The 18,596-nt window shown below is 35.7% G+C and overlaps 2 protein-coding genes across 2 annotated transcripts; both read left to right on the forward strand.

The window, feature by feature from the left end:
- The first annotated feature begins 57 nt into the window (after positions 1–57).
- Positions 58–18,376, forward strand: LOC103512238 (hydroxyacylglutathione hydrolase cytoplasmic). Its single transcript, XM_026825767.1, has 9 exons — positions 58–206; positions 2,076–2,222; positions 3,548–3,768; positions 4,688–4,865; positions 5,225–5,283; positions 7,243–7,279; positions 8,575–8,678; positions 9,374–9,518; positions 18,140–18,376. Exons 2-9 carry the CDS (start codon positions 2,126–2,128, stop codon positions 18,295–18,297), a joined length of 999 nt encoding a protein of 332 aa, XP_026681568.1. The 5' UTR covers positions 58–206; positions 2,076–2,125; the 3' UTR covers positions 18,298–18,376.
- On the forward strand, positions 288–2,080 carry LOC103512237 (insoluble matrix shell protein 4-like). The gene is made up of 4 exons (XM_008476986.1): positions 288–324; positions 968–1,135; positions 1,246–1,485; positions 2,076–2,080. Exons 1-4 carry the CDS (start codon positions 288–290, stop codon positions 2,078–2,080), a joined length of 450 nt encoding a protein of 149 aa, XP_008475208.1.
- Positions 18,377–18,596: the final 220 nt, after the last annotated feature.

Consider the following 18,596-nt stretch of genomic DNA (forward strand, 5'->3'; position numbering starts at 1 on the left):
GACGTTCTTATCACTTCTTTTTCTTATCAGTTGTCAATTTCGCTTTTTCAGATAAAGTCAACAACGGGACAACGGGATACGGGAACGAAGAAAACGAAGACAAAGGACGTTCTTATCACTTCTTTTTCTTATCAGTTGTCAATTTCGCTTTTTCAGCCTTTCCTCGTCTTATCAGCAAATTCCTTTGGCCGGCTTATCTTTTAATGGTGAGTACCTCAAAAACCTTTCTTTCATCACTTTGTAAAGATTGTTCTGCAGTGTAGCAGTGGCATTAAGTGTTTGAAAACATGTCACTGTTTTCGATATTAACAAGTGTTATTTGCGGTAAGCATGAAGGGAACATGGGATTAGGGTCCTATCTCGAGATAATGGGCTATTACAAGGCCTCCTAATAGCATGGGATAGAAGAGATTGTATTAGAAGTCAAATATAACTTGCTTTTTAGTACCCACCACCCTCCAATGTTATTTTAGGTACCTACCTTTAGGTTTTATTTATTCATCACAAGGCATGGCCAAACTGGTAGAAAAGGCATGGCCCAACTTGTAGAAAATAATAAAAATATGGGCTGTGTGCTCCCTATTAGCTGCATAGTTATCAAACTAAAAACATAAACAAAAACTCAAAATGTTGGTCGAGAGCGGAACATTTCTCTCCTGCAGTCTCTGCACTCTGTGTATTTCTTATGGTGGAGATTTTAGCAATCAAAAATTGATCATATCTCAGGATCGGTTTAGATTTTTGCAAAATCCTCTCTCACTTTTTGATACTTTTGTTTGTTTAGGTCATAGGTGGAGGTAACAATATACCGGGAGTCACAACAATTCTAAGTCTGCCGGGGGTCCCGGGGAATCCCGGGAACAAGGTGCATTACCTTCCCACCTAACTAGGCTGGTATTTTATTATTATTATTTTTCTTTTTTTTTTCTCTCTCACTTTTTGATACTTTTGTTTGTTTAGGTCATAGGTGGAGGTAACAATATACCGGGAGTCACAACAATTCTAAACCAAGATGGCGGGTTCATTTTGGGACACCATACGCACATTCACTCCATAACAACACCCTGTCACACCAGAACACATCTGTGTTATCATGTTCAGAATGATGATCATACAGGCCACTCTGTGTTTACAGGTAAGACTTTCCATTATTTTTATTTCCAGAGCATCAATAACACGGGCCTGCAATAACCCCCAAATTGATTAAAAGTTGGCTTGCAACTCTCAGGTCGTTTCATTTTGCAGGCCAGGGCCAAGGTAATGGTAACAAGAGAAACGAAACAAACAATGGACGTTCCCATGACATGAAGGGCCAAGGTAATGATAACAAGAGAAACGAAACAAACAATGGACGTTCCCATGACATGAAGGGCCAAGGTAATGATAACAAGAGAATCGAAACAAACAATGGACGTTCCCATGACATGAAGGGCCAAGGTAGTGATAACAAGAGAAACGAAACAAACAATGGACGTTCCCATGACTGTAAAAGGAATATTCCTACCAAATTTCAGCTTTCTAGGTGTTGTGGTTCAGGAGATAGAGTGATCAGTGTGTGAATATGAAAGAGTGATCTTGATTTTATAATGTAAGATTATAATGATAAATGATTCAGGATTTGACAAGCATGACAACTGAACAATGCTATAAATTTATTACCTCTTCTATCACCTCATAGAAGGTTAGAATACTCTCTTTTGTTACCTTTTATACTCCCCTCTATCATCTCATAAAAAGGAGAATACTCCTTTCCATCACCTTGTAGAAGGGAGATATTTTATTGTTGGTATAATACTTACTAACCCATTACCTTATCTTAAAATAAAGATAGCAACTCAACTGTCTGATAAGATGGGTCTTGCACTAAGAGTGTATGTTAGTGTTATTACCTAAAATCAACCTATAATACTTACTAACCCATTACGTTATCTTAAAATAAAGATAGCAACTCAACTGTCTGATAAGATGGGTCTTGCACTAAGAGTGTATGTTAGTGTTATTACCTAAAATCAAAAAATCTGTTCTCGTCAAAACTAGAAAACTATGGAAATTTTGTTTTGTGCTTATTTTTCTAGACTAACATCCCATTTTATCTCCTACATTCCTCGATAAGAAAATTTTAAACATGACTATCACAAGGAAAATTAGTTTTCTGGTTTACAAACCCCTTCTCAAACAATGCATGTCACTCCTGCCACCAGCAACACCTTTTCTGTTTAAATGTGAGTGATCCAAACTGTTTCTCGGTACAATATTGTTGAAAGAATTTGAATAAGATTGGAACTTTGAACTTTTCATATTTGAACACTTTTAGTAAAGCACACTAGATTCAAACAAAGGCAGTCAAAATTTCCCAAGGCCATTCTTAGAAACGGATAATAATGGCCTTTCCCATTCTCAGCCTCCAAAGTTTGATGTTCTTAAATTGAAATGGTCTTCTAGCTTTCTTGTAAAGATCACACCAATTAGATGTTCTTTTTTTTTTTTTTTTTTTTTTTTTTTTTCTCTAGGGGGGAGGCATGAATTATACATACGATGAGAGGGAGGATAGGTACAGAAGGGGGAAGAATATTCTTATCTATGACATAAAAGAGCTTGATGGTCACCCCATAACAAGGAGGAAATATGACATTCATCAAGTTCATCTGTTACTGAAAAAACTCAATATGCAACACATCAAGCCATCAAAGATCCTCCGTGTCGGCAAAAGAAGATATGACACGTCCTCACCAAATGTAAGACCGCTCCTTTTCTCAACTGCAAACAAAGGCGAAGCAGTAGCAATCCTAAAGAAAGCAAGAACTCTTAATATGACAAACGTCAAAAATGACTTGACACCAGCGCAGAGAGCAAAACTGAAAACTCTCCAGGACTTGTTGGAACAGAAAAGAAGTGAAGGCAAGGAAGAGTGGAGGATGAGATTTGTCTATGGTGTTCCACAATTGCTACGTGTCGGAGATAATGAAACAAGTCAATCCAAAACACCTTATTTCAACAACAACAACGACAATTCTAATAGAATAGAATAGAATATACCTTGTTTATCCTGCTCGAATGAGACTAAACAGTCCCTTTACCCCAGCAGTCTAAACAAGGTCTCGCGTATTTTATGGGTTTAAACATAGTACAATACATAATGTTTACAACAGACCTTGCTTAAATATCAAAAGAGAGAATAAAAAAGAGAAAAGAGAGAGAGAGAGAAAAAAAAAACACTGTATGTTACAAAAAAATTGAATTCTTACACACTAATGCTCAATAAGTTTTATTTCATCAATCGGAAATTATAATTAGTCAATAAAATTGATGAAATAAAACAAATGGGAAAAGCCACACCTAATACCACCTGCCTGGGTGGCGTAGTGGTCACGACGCTCGCCTAGTAAAAATACAGGGTGCGGCGCGGTTATTTACTTTTTTGAAGCTTTGATTAAAAAAAAGCTGTTATTTTTCTTCCTTTGAGCTATATGGGGCCATTTTATTTTTATTATATACATCTGTTTCTAATAAATATAAATAAAACGAAAAATACCTACATCTGTTTCAGTTAATTATTTGGCCAGGTTCAGTACAATGGCCAATGATGATTTTAAACCTGTTACACATTACTTTAGACATGAAGAAAACCATTTTTCACATGCCTTTGGACATGAAAGAAAACCTGCTGTTACACATGAGTTTGATAATGGAGAAAAACGCGTTACACATGACTTTGGAAAATATACGGTTGATTTGATTCCTGCATTGAAAGATAACTACATGTATTTGGTAAGTATAAGAGAGGTTTGATAAAGGGAAATGTAACTGCTAAGACCTCATCATGTTGAAAGCAAAGAGAGAAATAAGTCATTCTTTGTATAAGTAACAACAAAATTAAATCAATAAAAAGTGTGCATAATGGACATGTTGTTCCAATCTAATAATGGGACATCTTGTTCTAATCTAATAATGGGACATCTTGTTATAAGTAAAAAGTGTGCATAATGGACATGTTGTTCCAATCTAATAATGGGACATCTTGTTCTAATCTAATAATGGGACATCTTGTTATAAGTCTAAAATAAAGCACTACCTAAGTCGTAGGTACTTGGACTTTTTGTACTTAAATTACCTCGGTGGTGTAATGGTCAAGGTGCTTGCCTGGTAAACAGGAGGGCATGGGTTCAATCCTAGCCGAGGTATGGAATTTTATCCTCAATATAGGTAATTTGAGAATTTGACCACAATAATCGTAGTAGCCTACTGCTGGAGTAAAGAGACTTTTCAGTCCTATGCGAGCAGTATAAATAAGCACTATCATTATTATTATTATTATTATTATTATTATTATTATCAGTATCAGTATCAGTATCAGTATCAGTATCAGTATCAGTATCAGTATCAGTATCAGTATCAGTATCAGTATCAGTATTATTATTATTATTATTATTACATTCTAAGTAGTACTTGATTTTTATTTCCTTTCTTGTTTCAACTGAAAGATAGGAATTTTAATTGTGTTAAGCACAAATGCTTGTCACAAAGGTCATTCCCAAATGAATACAACACTACGTATATGTTAAATTTTATGACTTTATTTGGGTGTGAACCACCAACCACCAGATTCAAAGTCCACCATGCTAACCACTACACCACTGAGGTTGGTTGTCTTTCAACCGGTTTTCAAAGTTGGAGTTGTGTGTTTCAGGTGGTTGATAAAGCTAGTAAACATGCTGCTGCCATAGACCCGGTCGAACCACACAAAATTCTTGATGCGGTAAACTCACACTCTGCTCAACTCAAACATATCTGGACTACGCATCACCATCAAGATCACGCGGGAGGCAATTATGACCTGGTTTCCAGATATCCTCACTTGAAAGTAAGCTTGACACAACTGAAAAAAAATATTATCATTATCATTATTATTATTATTTTGTTTGTTTGTTTTTTTTTTTTTTTTTACCAATAAAGGCAGGTAGGTATTTATTTCATAAAGCTGTTATTTTTAACTGATGATTAATGCTGAATTATTATCAAGAAATGTGGGAGATTTGATTTTATGAAGGTTTTAAGAGGCTGTTATTTTTAACTGATGATTAATGCTGAATTATTATCAAGAAATGTGGGAGATTTGATTTTATGAAGGTTTTAAGAGTCCACCATTCAAATGACGACCGCCATTGACGATACATTCTGGAGGCGATTTCTGAGATTTCGCTCTACTTTTCCAACATTGCCACAGGTATGCGGCCTATTTCGCGGCGAATGTTAGTAACCCCGTTAGGTTTCCTCAAATCCAATGTTTACAATGATTTTCTAAGAACAATTGAAGAGTTTAAGCACAACATTTACCTCGAAATAGGACGCATACCTGTTGCAATGTTGGAAAAGTAGAGCGAAATTTCAGAAATCGCCTCAAGAGTGTATCTTCAATGGCGGTCGTCATTTGAATGGTGGACTCTTCAACTTCAAAACTCCATAAAATCAAATCTCCCACATTTCTTGATAATTCAGCATTAATCATCTGTTAAGAATAACAGCCTTTTTTTAATCAAAGTTTCAAAAAAGTAAATAACTGCGCCGCACCCTGTAAATGACTTTTGTCCCGTTTTTTTTTTTTTTTTTTTTTTTTTTTTTTTTTTTTTTTTTTTTTTCAATTCAACGGAAAACATCTGAACAAATTAATAAACAGTAAAAATGACTTGGAAAAAAAATCAAATCAAAAAGATATTTTTTTACTGTTTATTAGTTTGTTCAAAACTAGTGTATATATAACATTTTATAATTATGTTTGCACACTATAATAAATGTTAATTTAAAAAAAAAAATATCTTTTTATGAGGATTTTTATTGGATGTCCGAAGGTTTTATTATTATAATTATTATTATTATTATTATTATTATTATTATTATTATTATTATTATTATTATTATTATTATTATTATTATTATTATTATTATTATTATTATTATTATTATTATTATTATTATTATTATTATTATTATTATTATTATTATTATTATTATTATTATTATTATTATTATTATTATTATTATTATTATTATTATTATTATTATTATTATTATTATTATTATTATTATTATTATTATTATTATTATTATTATTATTATTATTATTATTATTATTATTATTATTATTATTATTATTATTATTATTATTATTATTATTATTATTATTATTATTATTATTATTATTATTATTATTATTATTATTATTATTATTATTATTATTATTATTATTATTTTCCAATTTATTATTATTATTATTATTATTATTATTATTATTATTATTATTATTATTATTATTATTATTATTATTATTATTATTATTATTATTATTATTATTATTATTATTATTATTATTATTATTATTATTATTATTATTATTATTATTATTATTATTATTATTATTATTATTATTATTATTATTATTATTATTATTATTATTATTATTATTATTATTATTATTATTATTATTATTATTATTATTATTATTATTATTATTATTATTATTATTATTATTATTATTATTATTATTATTATTATTATCCCCCCGCCTCAAAAAAAAAAAAAAAAGCCTGAAAAACAATTTTATTGTCCCGGGTAAAAATGGAAAATCCTGTTTTTTACCCATTTTTCCGATTTGTCCCGTAAAGGCAAAAAAAAAAAAAAAAAAATGGCAACCCTAGTCGGTATTAGAGGTTAACTTTTAAAATGGATTGAAATTTTGAAAACCTCCTAACGGATAGATTCTTCAAAGTGAAGATAGATACCTCCCTTTAGAACAAAGACTACAAATACTGGATCTAACAACATATGGAAAAAGTCGTGAGAGAGGGGACCTCATTTAAAATAATGAACAAGTACTCCACAATATCAGGAGACATTTACATTCAACAACCAAAATAACCTGAGGGGTCATCAATACAAGCTTACCAAGACCAGAAGCAAGAAGATTCAGAGATCAAACTTCCTGACAAATGGAATATTCAACGCTTGGAACAATCTCCCATAACAACTGGTAACCTCCCAATCTACAAATATCTTCAAAACCCGTTTGGACAACTTTATCATCCAAGGACCAGACTAAACGGGACATACCATCCATTACCAACCAAACAACCAACCATCCATTACCAACCAACCAACCAACCATCCATTACCAACCAACCAACCAACCATCCATTACCAACCAACCAAAGAATTGATGAACAAATCCAGGAAATGAACGAGAGATAGAGTACTGACATCAGCCACACGCTCTTCAACCTATTAAGTAAGTCTAATCATAACACTGGCCTGCAAAATGAAACGACCTGAGAGTTGCAAGCCAACTTTTAATCAATTCGGGGTATTTCGAGGTCGCTGAATCCGAATATGATAACCGTTTTTCTGGGTTGGTTCAAAAATCGCGTTTTTTACGCGTTTTTACGTTTTTTCGACCATAGCTTTATTATTATTATATATATATTTTTAATTTTAGGAACACCCTGTATATGGCCTGAAAATGGACTAGATATAATATGTAAAATATTGTGCTGAATCCGAATATGGCCTTAGGTTTTATATAAACCTAATCAAACTCCCGCTATGGTCGAAAAAACGTAAAAACGCGTTAAAAAAACGCGATTTTTGAACCAACCCAGAAAAACGGTTATCATATTCGGATTCAGCGACCTCAGAAACCTCCGAATTCATTAAAAGTTGGCTTGCAACTCTCAGGTCGTTTCATTTGGCTCCTTCTTTCTTACTAACTCTCATCAGTTTTGACTTTTTGATGTTGATCTTCATACTGTATTCTTTTGATTTGTCATAGAGTTTTTTCATTAATTCTGTCAGGTTGTTTTTTGAGTTTGATATTAGTACAAGGTCATCCGCGTATCTTAGGTTGTTGATGATACGATTGCCTATCTTTATGCCAAGTTCTTGAGGCCCGATTGACTCTTTGATAATGTGTTCGACATACGGTTATCATATTCGGATTCAGCGACCTCAGAAACCTCCGAATTCATTAAAAGTTGGCTTGCAACTCTCAGGTCGTTTCATTTTGCAGGCCAGTGTGATCAGCTCCCATGGCACAAAAGATCCAGCCAGGTCGCAGTGACCAAGGGCGTTAATTAAAGCTGATGGCCCAACTTATACCAATACCAAAAGTCAGCTCCCATGGCGCAGTGGTCACTGCGCTCGCCTTGCACGCGGGAGACCCGGGTTCGATTTCCGGCGGGGTAAAATAAGTTTTATCATGCAAATGATTGATTTGACTGGCTTTTGCAGGGCCCACTCAGCCTTGTGAGGAAAATTAGTAGCTATGTAATATAAATGCGTATAGCGATTGGTGCCAGCATGGTAGGTAAACATGGGTGCTGGATTATTGAGATACATATTCAGAAAATCCTACTATGCTGCAGTGAGCACCAAAGTTGTGATATGATAACATTGATAACACAAAAAACGGCATTTATTTATTTATTTAATTTGTTACTTCCCCACTTTCAGGTGATACACTGTTCGTCGCTGGAGCGGGGAAGTTTTTCGAAGGCGACGGTGCATTTGTTACTTCCCCACTTTCAGGTGATACACTGTTCGTCGCTGGAGCGGGGAAGTTTTTCGAAGGCGACGGTGCCGAAATGCATCACAACCTGAATGTGAAACTAGCTAAGCTCCCGAATGAAACGGTTAGTTCATGTAGAAGGTCTTGGAATCGATTCCCAGAGTCGACAAAACACTTGTCTTTCAATTGCAAAAATTTCAAGGGGGTATTTTCTGGTGTTCTTGTGTTGGCCCAGCGCAGCGTATAAACGGAAAGTCTTGTGTCAGTTATCGCATATCTGATATACATGTCTTAAAAACAACTTTCAGGAAAAATCTTTTTTTATCCTTTATGTTTACATAAGTAAATTTACTTATACTTACTAACTCCCAGGGTTAATCTTGGATTCGATTCCCAGAGTCGACAAAACACTTGTCTTTCAATTGTAAACATTTCAAGGGGGTATTTTCTGGTGTTCTTGTGTTGGCCCAGTGCAGCGTATAAACGGAAAGTCTTGTGTCAGTTATCGCATATCTGATATACATATCTTAAAAACAACTTTCAGGAAAAATCTTTTTTTATCCTTTATGTTTACATAAGTAAATTTACTTATACTTACTAACTCCCAGGGTTATTTGAAGCCTAGAATACTTACTTTCCTGTTTTTCTTCTTCAGTCATGTTGATATTTCCCTCCTTTTATTCCAGAAAGTATTTTGCGGTCACGAGTACACAGTTAACAACCTGTATTTCTCTAAACATGTTGAACCTAACAACATCACACTGTTATATCCTGTTTTTCTTCTTCAGTCATGTTGATTTTTCCCTCCTTTTATTCCAGAAAGTATTTTGCGGTCACGAGTACACAGTTAACAACCTGTATTTCTCTAAACATGTTGAACCTAACAACACTCGGATTGCAGAGAAGTTAAAGTGGGCTATAGAAAAGCGGGAACGAAAGGAACCAACTGTACCTTCAACTATTGGTAAGTACTAGTTATGACTGTTATTATACTATACAAAAATATAAAACACTTACACATGGTCCCGCATATAATTAGGTCCCGTTAAACACTTGTGGTCCCGAATATAATTAGGTCCCGTTTAAACACTTACACATGGTCTTGTATATATTTGAGTCCCGTGTTAACACTTAGGGTGCCAAATATAATTGAGTCCCTTGTAAACATTTATGGTCCCGAATATAATCGGGTTTCGTGTGAACACTTATGGTCCCGTGTAAATACTTACGGTCCTGAATATAATTGAGTCCCTTGTAAACACTTATGGTCCCGTTTAAACACGTACCGTCCCAAATATAAAATGGGTTGCAAACGGTGTGTTGCAGGGGAGGAAAACTGTAAATACTTATGGTCCTCAATATAATTGAATCCCTTGTAAACACTTATGGTCCCGTTTAAACACGTACCGTCCCAAATATAAAATGGGTTGCAAACGGTGTGTTGCAGGGGAGGAAAAAGAGACCAACTCGTTCTTGAGGGTTGTAGTACCTAGAATGGTCGCCTTGAGAGCACGAGCAAGAAGGAAGTATCCAAATGTGACTCAAAGTTCTTGGAACGAGCGTAGGCATGGTCATGGTCATGGGCACGGTCATGGGCATGGTCATGGTCGTGGGCATGGTCACGGACACCACCATCACCATCACCACACCATAGAGGATAGCACCACACCATCGATAATAGGACCACACCACACCATAGGGGATACCACCACACCATCACACCACACCATAGAAGATAGTACCACACCATCAATGATAACACCACACCACACTATAAAGGATAGCACCACACCATCGATGATAACACCAGACCACACCACACCATAGAAGATTACACACCATCACACCACACCATAAAGGATACCACCAAACCATAAAGGATACCACCACACCATGAAGAAAGAGAACTCTTTGAAATTGAGGAAATGACACATATGGATTTGAGAAATATAGCTAAAAACAAACATGAAAGGAAGGCAGCTGGTAATGATGGGATACGACCTAAGGACATCGAAAATAAAGTCTTATCCATACAAAACATTTTGGTGACTTTATTTAACAAGATTATCATATCACAGAAGGCAAGATACCTACAGGAATGAAAATATCAAGAATATCACCTGTATACAAGAAACAAAAAGAAAAATATTCCAACTACCGCCCAATAGCAGTTTTATCTTGTTTAATAAAGATCATTGAAAAAACATGTAAGTGGACAACTAAATGATTTTCTCAAAAAACATAAAATTATCAATGAACATCAATTTGGATTCCGAAAAGGGAAAAGCACTATTCAAGCTCTAAATAAATACTCGGAGGATGTCAATAATGCCCTTGATCAAAATAAATATTGCTTGACAGTCAGTTTAGATTTAAATAATAGAAAGTAAAAAAGCTTATGAAACAATTGATCATTCAAAAACGCTTGAAGTATTACCTAGATGAACTTGGCATAACAAATGGTACAAAAAATTTCTTTAACGATTATTAAAAAAAAAAAAAAAAAAAAAAAAAAGAAAAAAAAAAATAAAACTGGGAAAAATTAAAAGGATCAGCTACACTATTTAACTTATATCCCTATTTTATGTATACGTAAATCTATATATGTAAAAGAGAAATATGGACGGGTCATGTATGTATGTACATATGTATTTCTGTAAGTATGTCTGTCGGAATTGTTTAGAGAAAACTATGATAGATATCAAAAAAGTGTAAACGAAGACCCCCAGTAAAATGGTCGTATCTACCCCAAAAAAAAAAAAAATAAAAAAAAAAATATCAGACCTTTAAAATTCCCAACCGTTCCCGAGATATGGGCCTTTTCTGAAGGCCAAAATGTCCCATAAGAAATACACAGGGAGTAGAGACGCGAAGACTTAAGACGAGGAGAATCTTTTTCCTCCCGCAGAGTTTTAGCTTCATTTTTGACCATGGTCGGTATTTGGATGGTGGAATATCAGGGAACATTTTTCAAATCCATTCCCCCCTTTTTTTCTTTATTTAGTCATTAGGGAGCGCGTAGCGCGACCGTATTTTCTCGAAGTGAAAAGCCGATAGGGAGCGCGCAGCGCGACCAGGTGGAATATCAGGGAACATTTTTCAAATCCATTCCCCCCTTTTTTCTTTATTTAGTCATTAGGGAGCGCGTAGCGCGACCGTATTTTCTCGAAGTGAAAAGCCGATAGGGAGCGCGCAGCGCGACCATATTCTATCAAAGTGCGAAGCCAATAGGGAGCGCGTTCGCGGCCGTATTCCTTCAAAGTGAGAAGCCAATGAGGAGCGCGTAGCGCGACCGTATTCTTTCAAAGTGAGAAGCCAATAGGGAGCACAGAGCGCGGCCTTATTTTCTCGAAGTGCGAAGCCAACAGAAAGCGCGCAGCGCGACCATATTCTATCAAAGTGCGAAGCCAATAGTGAACGCGTAGCGCGACCGTATTCTTTAGCGCGACCGCATTCTTTCAAAGTGAGAAGCCAATAGGGAGCACGGAGCGCGGCCTTATTTTCTCGAAGTGCGAAGCTAACAGAAAGCGCGCAGCGCGACCATATTCTATCAAAGTGCGAAGCCAATAGTGAACGCGTAGCGCGACCGTATTCTTTCAAAGTGTGAAGCTAATGGGGAGTGCTTAGCGCGCGACCGTATTCTCTCAAAGTGAGAAGCCGATGGGGAGCGCGTAGAGCGACCATATTCTATAGAAGATTGAAGTCAAAAGCGAGCGCGTAGCGCGACCGTTTTTTCTAAAAGGTGTAAAGCCAGTAGGGAGCGCGTAGTCAACGGTAGCATTCTTTCTGGTGAGGATTCCAATTCCTACTGACGGAGAATTTTTCTTTTACTAAAATATTCTAAACCGTGGCGAAGCACGGGTAACCTGCTAGTAGTATACATAGAATAGGGATAGAATCAAAAATCATACAATATGCGGATGACACATTATTATACGTAGTACATGAAAATATAGAAGAAATGTACAAAATACTTCAAACCAATTTGAATAAAATAACAATTTGGTTACATAAAAAAGAAATATTTCTAAATAAAGATAAGCTATACGTAGTACATGAAAATAAAGAAGAAATGTACAAAATACTTCAAACCAATTTGAATAAAATAACAATTTGGTTACATAAAAAAGAAATATTTCTAAATAAAGATAAGATAAATGAATTCACGAAATAATAATAACGAGGTAAGACCAGACACAAAGCGTGTAGAGGGAAATTTCCAAACTGGGGACCCATGTACAACCCCCCGAGTAAATCTTTTAAAAGAAAACAAATAATATTGGGGATTTTAGATTATTTTTGTATTCTAAAGTTCTAACATTATTTGTTTCTTATTTTGCACCCCCTCAGTAATCAATTTTCAAAAAGAAGATAAATAATAAGTATTGGGATTTTAGAATTTATTTTATTTTGTAACTTGTGTGTGACTATGATATCGATATAAGCTGTTCCATTTGATTTACACTATTATCTAGATTTTGTTGTTTTCAAGTGTGAAGTTTAATATTAAGACCATTTTGTAAAACTGATTATATCAAAAGTTGCTGTAGCCGGTTCCACGAAAGTATGGATTAGTAAAAGTTGCTGGTGTAAAAGTGATAACAATAATTTAGGTAATCATGCAGAATGATAGAGGATACCACCACACCACACCATAGAGGATACCACCACACGATAGAAGATAGCACCACTCCACATCATAGGGGATACCACCACACCATAATATATGTCAATTATTTCCTTCCGTGCTCTGTGCAGTCCATTCGTGGACCAAACGTGGCTCCGATAAGTCCTATCGATGAATCCCCTGGAACTCCTATAGATAAAACAGATCACTTATCTGTTAAAACCAAGTATGAAACAGGAAAAAAAAAAAATCCTAAAGTAGGCATACGAAAAATAAATAAATTAATAAACACTTATGGTCCCGAATACAATTGGGTCCCGTGTAAACACTTATGGTTCCGAATATCATTGGGTCCCGTGTAAACACTTATGGTCCCGAATATCATTGGGTCCCGTGTTAAAGATAAGACCATTGTGATGTTGAGTGTAAGTCCAATGTTAAGATTCAGAGAAATATCAAGTAACGAGTATTTATTTGATTATTCATAAAAATAAATGCATTGATAATAATTACATGAACTGTTCATGTATGAAAATACAAAACGATAAATCTATAAAATATCTGGGAATTCATTTTGATCAATCATGACATGAAATGGTCAAATCAAACTAAATACTTAAAGAACAAATTGAATGTTATATCTTATAAAATGTGTTGTATGAAGAAGATTGTTCCATTATACATAAAGTCTATGTTATACAAAACAATTTGTGACCATTTCATGACACATTATTATACGTAGTACATGAAAATATAGAAGAAATGTACAAAATTTTATTATTATTATTATTACACCATAGAAGATAGCACCACACCACATCATAGGGGATACCACCACACCACACGATAGAAGATAGCACCACACGACCACACCACATCATATGGGGATACCACCACACCATAATATATGTCGATTATTTCCTTCCGTGCTCTGTGCAGTCCATTCGTGGACAAAACGTGGCTCCGATAAGTCCTATCGATGAATCCCCTTGAACTCCTATAGATAAAACAGATCACTTATCTGTTAAAACCAAGTATGAAACAGGAAAAAAAAAATCCTAAAGTAGGCATAAAAAAAATAAATAAATTAATAAACACTTATGGTCCCGAATACAATTGGGTCCCGTGTAAACACTTATGGTCTCCTGTAAACACTTACGGTTCCCAAATAACTTTCGACTTTTCTTTTTGGTATATTTTTGCAGTACATAAACCATAGCCTGGCACATACTTATAATAAGTAAATCAGGCTATGGGGTAACTTCTATAAAAATTTCCATCCATCAATATCATTGGGTCCCGTGTAAACACTTATGGTTCCGAATATCATTGGGTCCCGTGTAAACACTTATGGTCCCGAATATCATTGGGTCCCGTGTAAACACTTATGGTCCCGAATATCATTGGGTCCCGTGTAAACATTCATGATCGCGAATGTAAACGGGTTGCAAACGGTGTGTTGCAGGGGAGGAAAAAGAGACCAACTCGTACATGAAAATTTTAATGACTAGACTTGGCGTAATGATAGAAGAGAGCAGCACTACGGCGGACGAGTGGGAGCACACATGGAGGGTAGTTTGAGAAATATAAATATACAATACTAGTGGTTGACCCGTCCTTTGTACGGGATCAGGGATCAGCCGAATAACTTTGAAACGCCGCCACTTTGAATCAGGATGGAATGTGACAAATTTAAGTAGCCCATGTCACCCACAGTACTCTTCTCTACAACCATAAAAAAAATCATCAAAATCGGTCAAGCCGTTTTTGCGTGAAAAGAGGACAACAAAAGGTCCATCAGCGTAACAGACAGACATACAGTACATATGTCTTAAAAAAAAAATTCATCAAAATCGGTCAAGCCGTTTTTGCGTGAAAAGAGGACAACAAAAGGTCCATCAGCGTAACAGACAGACATACAGTACATATGTCTGTGTATGCAATATGCAACAATTTAGTCGAATTTCGCGTTATTTTCATAGTATAACTTCTCGTTGTTTCTTATTTTCAAAAAATGTTTTAGCTTTTTCTACGTTTCTATTGAAAATTCAAAATGTTCTTTAATTTTATTTATTAAGAAAGATTAAGAATATTAAGATTAATACGATTGCATATTTCATTAATTTCTCTGTTTGGTCCAAGACGTTACTCCAATCCTCTGGAACTCCAATAGACATATTTCTGTGTATGCAATATGCAACAATTTAGTCGAATTTCGCGTTATTTTCATAGTATAACTTCTCGTTTCTTATTTTCAAAAAATGTTTTATCTTTTTCTATGTTTCTATTGAAAATTCAAAATGCTCTTTAATTTTATTTATTAAGAATGATTAATAATATTAAGGTTAAGACGATTTCATATTTCATTCATTTCTCTGTTTGGTCCAAGACGTTACTCCAATCCTCTGGAACTCCAATAGACATATTTCTGTGTATGCAACATGCAACAATTTAGTCGAATTTCGCGTTATTTTCATAGTATAACTTCTCGTTGTTTCTTATTTTCAAAAAATGTTTTATCTTTTTCTATGTTTCTATTGAAAATTAAAAATGCTCTTTAATTTTATTTATTAAGAAAGATTAAGAATATTAAGGATTTAAGGTTAAGACGATTTCATATTTCATTCATTTCTCTGTTTGGTCCAAGACGTTACTCCAATCCTCTGGAACTCCAATAGATTTATTATCTGTTAAAATTAAATATAAAACAAAAGAGAGAGAAAAAAAACTAAAGTATACGAAAAAACAACACTTAGCGTCCCGAATATAATTGTTTCCCGTGTAAACACTTATGGTCCCGAATATAATTGTTTCCCGTGTAAACACTTATGGTCCCGAATATAACTGTTTCTCGTATAAACACTTATGGTCCCGAATATTACTGTTTCCCGTGTAAACACTTATGGCCCCGTGTAAACATTTATGGAGAAAAAAACTAAAGTATACGAAAAAACAACACTTAGCGTCCCGAATATAATTGTTTCCCGTGTAGACACTTATGGTCCCAAATATAACTGTTTCTCGTATAAACACTTATGGTCCCGAATATTACTGTTTCCCGTGTAAACACTTATGGCCCCGTGTAAACATTTATGGCCCCATGTAAATACTTATGGTCCTGAATATAATTGGGTCTCGTGTAAACACGCATGTCCTCATGTAAACACTCATGGTCCCGAATATAAACGGGTTGCAAACGGTGTGTTGCAGGGGAGGAAAAAGAGACCAATTCGTTCGCTAGAGTTATACTGCCTAGACTTGCCGCATTAAACACTTGTGGTCCGGAATATAATTGTTTCCCGTGTAAACACTTATGGTCCCGAATATAATTGGGTTGGCATTACAAATTTTCAAGGAAAACCAGGACCCTTGACAAATGGAGTGTGGCTGGAGGCATGTGATATGTTCCAATCCACTCGACCCCAAACACTGAAAATACTTATCAACTAACACTGGCCCCGTGTAAATACTTATGATTCCGAATTGGGTTTACATTACAAATTCATCAGTAAATGGTTTCTTCAAATTAAATTGATCCCAAGGACAAGGGAAACCAGGACCCTTGACAGGTGGAGTGTGCCTGAAGGCATGTGATGTGTTCCAATCCACTCGACCTCAAACACTGACAAACACTAAAAACACTTATGGTCCACTAACACTGGTCCCGTGTTAATACTTATGGTCCACTAATACTGGTCGCTTGTAAATACTTATGGTCCCGAATATAATTGGGTCCCGTGTAAACACTTATGGCCCCCTGTAAATACTTATGGTCCCGAATATAATTGGATCCCGTGTAAATACTTATGGTCCCATGTAAACACTCATGGTCCCGAATATAAACGGGTTGCAAACGGTGTGTTGCAGGGGAGGAAAAAGAGACCAACTCGTACATGAGAATTATGGTACCTAAAATGGCCGCCAAGATAGAAGCAACGAGAAGAACGCACTATAGATCATCAGTGGGACCACCTCTCTCTAAATATTTCGCGACGTTGCATCCCCTGAATGAAACAGCAGATCTCATATCTGATGAACTCCCATCTGGTGAAGAGCCTCTCTTCCCATATGGTGATGAGCCTCTCTTCTCATCTGATGAAAACAGAACTCATGATGAACAAGTGGTTGACCCGTCCTTTGTACGGGACCACCACACACACACACACCCACCACACACCCACACCACACACACCCACCCACCACACACCCACACCACACACACCCACCCACCACACACCACCCACACACCCACCACCCTCACACCCACACACACCACCCTCACACCCAAACACACCACCCTCACACCCACACACACCACCCTCACACCCACACAAACCACCCTCACACCCACACACACGGTCGCGCTACGCGCTCCCTGACAGCCTGACACGTCCCACAGTGCAGCATAATAGGCATAACTTTGAACCGCCGCCATTTTGAATCAGGATGGAATGTAACGATTTTATCATTATACTAACGTTAGCAGTTCCATTAAGTTACCAGTTCATTATACTAACATTAGCAGTTCCATCAAGTTAACAGTTCATTATACTAACATTAGCAGTTCCATTAAGTTACCAGTTCATTATACTAACGTTAGCAGTTCCATTAAGTTACCAGTTCATTATACTAACATTAGCAGTTCCATTAAGTTAACAGTTCATTATACTAACATTAGCAGTTCCATCAAGTTAGCAGTTCATTATACTAACGTTAGCAGTTCCATTAAGTTAACAGTTCATTATACTAACATTAGCAGTTCCATTAAGTTACCAGTTCATTATACTAACGTTAGCAGTTCCATTAAGTTAACAGTTCATTATACTAACATTAGCAGTTCCATTAAGTTACCAGTTCATTATACTAACGTTAGCAGTTCCATTAAGTTAACAGTTCATTATACTAACATTAGCAGTTCCATCAAGTTAGCAGTGCGAAATGTCTCTAATGTGTTGCAGGGGATGAAAAAGAGAGCAACCCCTTCATGAGAATTATGCAACCCGCGTTTGCCGGGTTAGCAGCCGAGGTTAATGGAAGTCTGTACAAAGTGATGGATTTGGTCCGCGAGAAGAAAAACCAGTTTGTACAACCCCCCGAGTTAAAAGAAAACAAATAATATTGGGGATTTTAGATTATTTTTGTATTCTAAAGTTCTAACATTATTTGTTTCTTATTTTGCACCCCCTAACGATTTTAAGTAGCCTGTGTCACCCGGAGTACTTTTCTTAACAACCACAAAAAATTTCATCAAAATCGGTCCAGCCGTTTTTGCGTGAAAAGAGGACAACCAAAGGTCTATTTAGCGTAGCAGACAGACATGCATACATGTGTAGTTAGGCGTTCGTCGTTCCGGCGTTGCCTCCTCTCTCCAATGATTGTCCTCGGCATGATTTCCCCCGTGAGTGACTGATGAGC

The sequence above is a fragment of the Diaphorina citri genome, unplaced genomic scaffold (assembly GCF_000475195.1).
Source record: "Diaphorina citri unplaced genomic scaffold, Diaci psyllid genome assembly version 1.1 scaffold813, whole genome shotgun sequence".
Lineage (NCBI taxonomy): Eukaryota > Metazoa > Arthropoda > Insecta > Hemiptera > Psyllidae > Diaphorina > Diaphorina citri.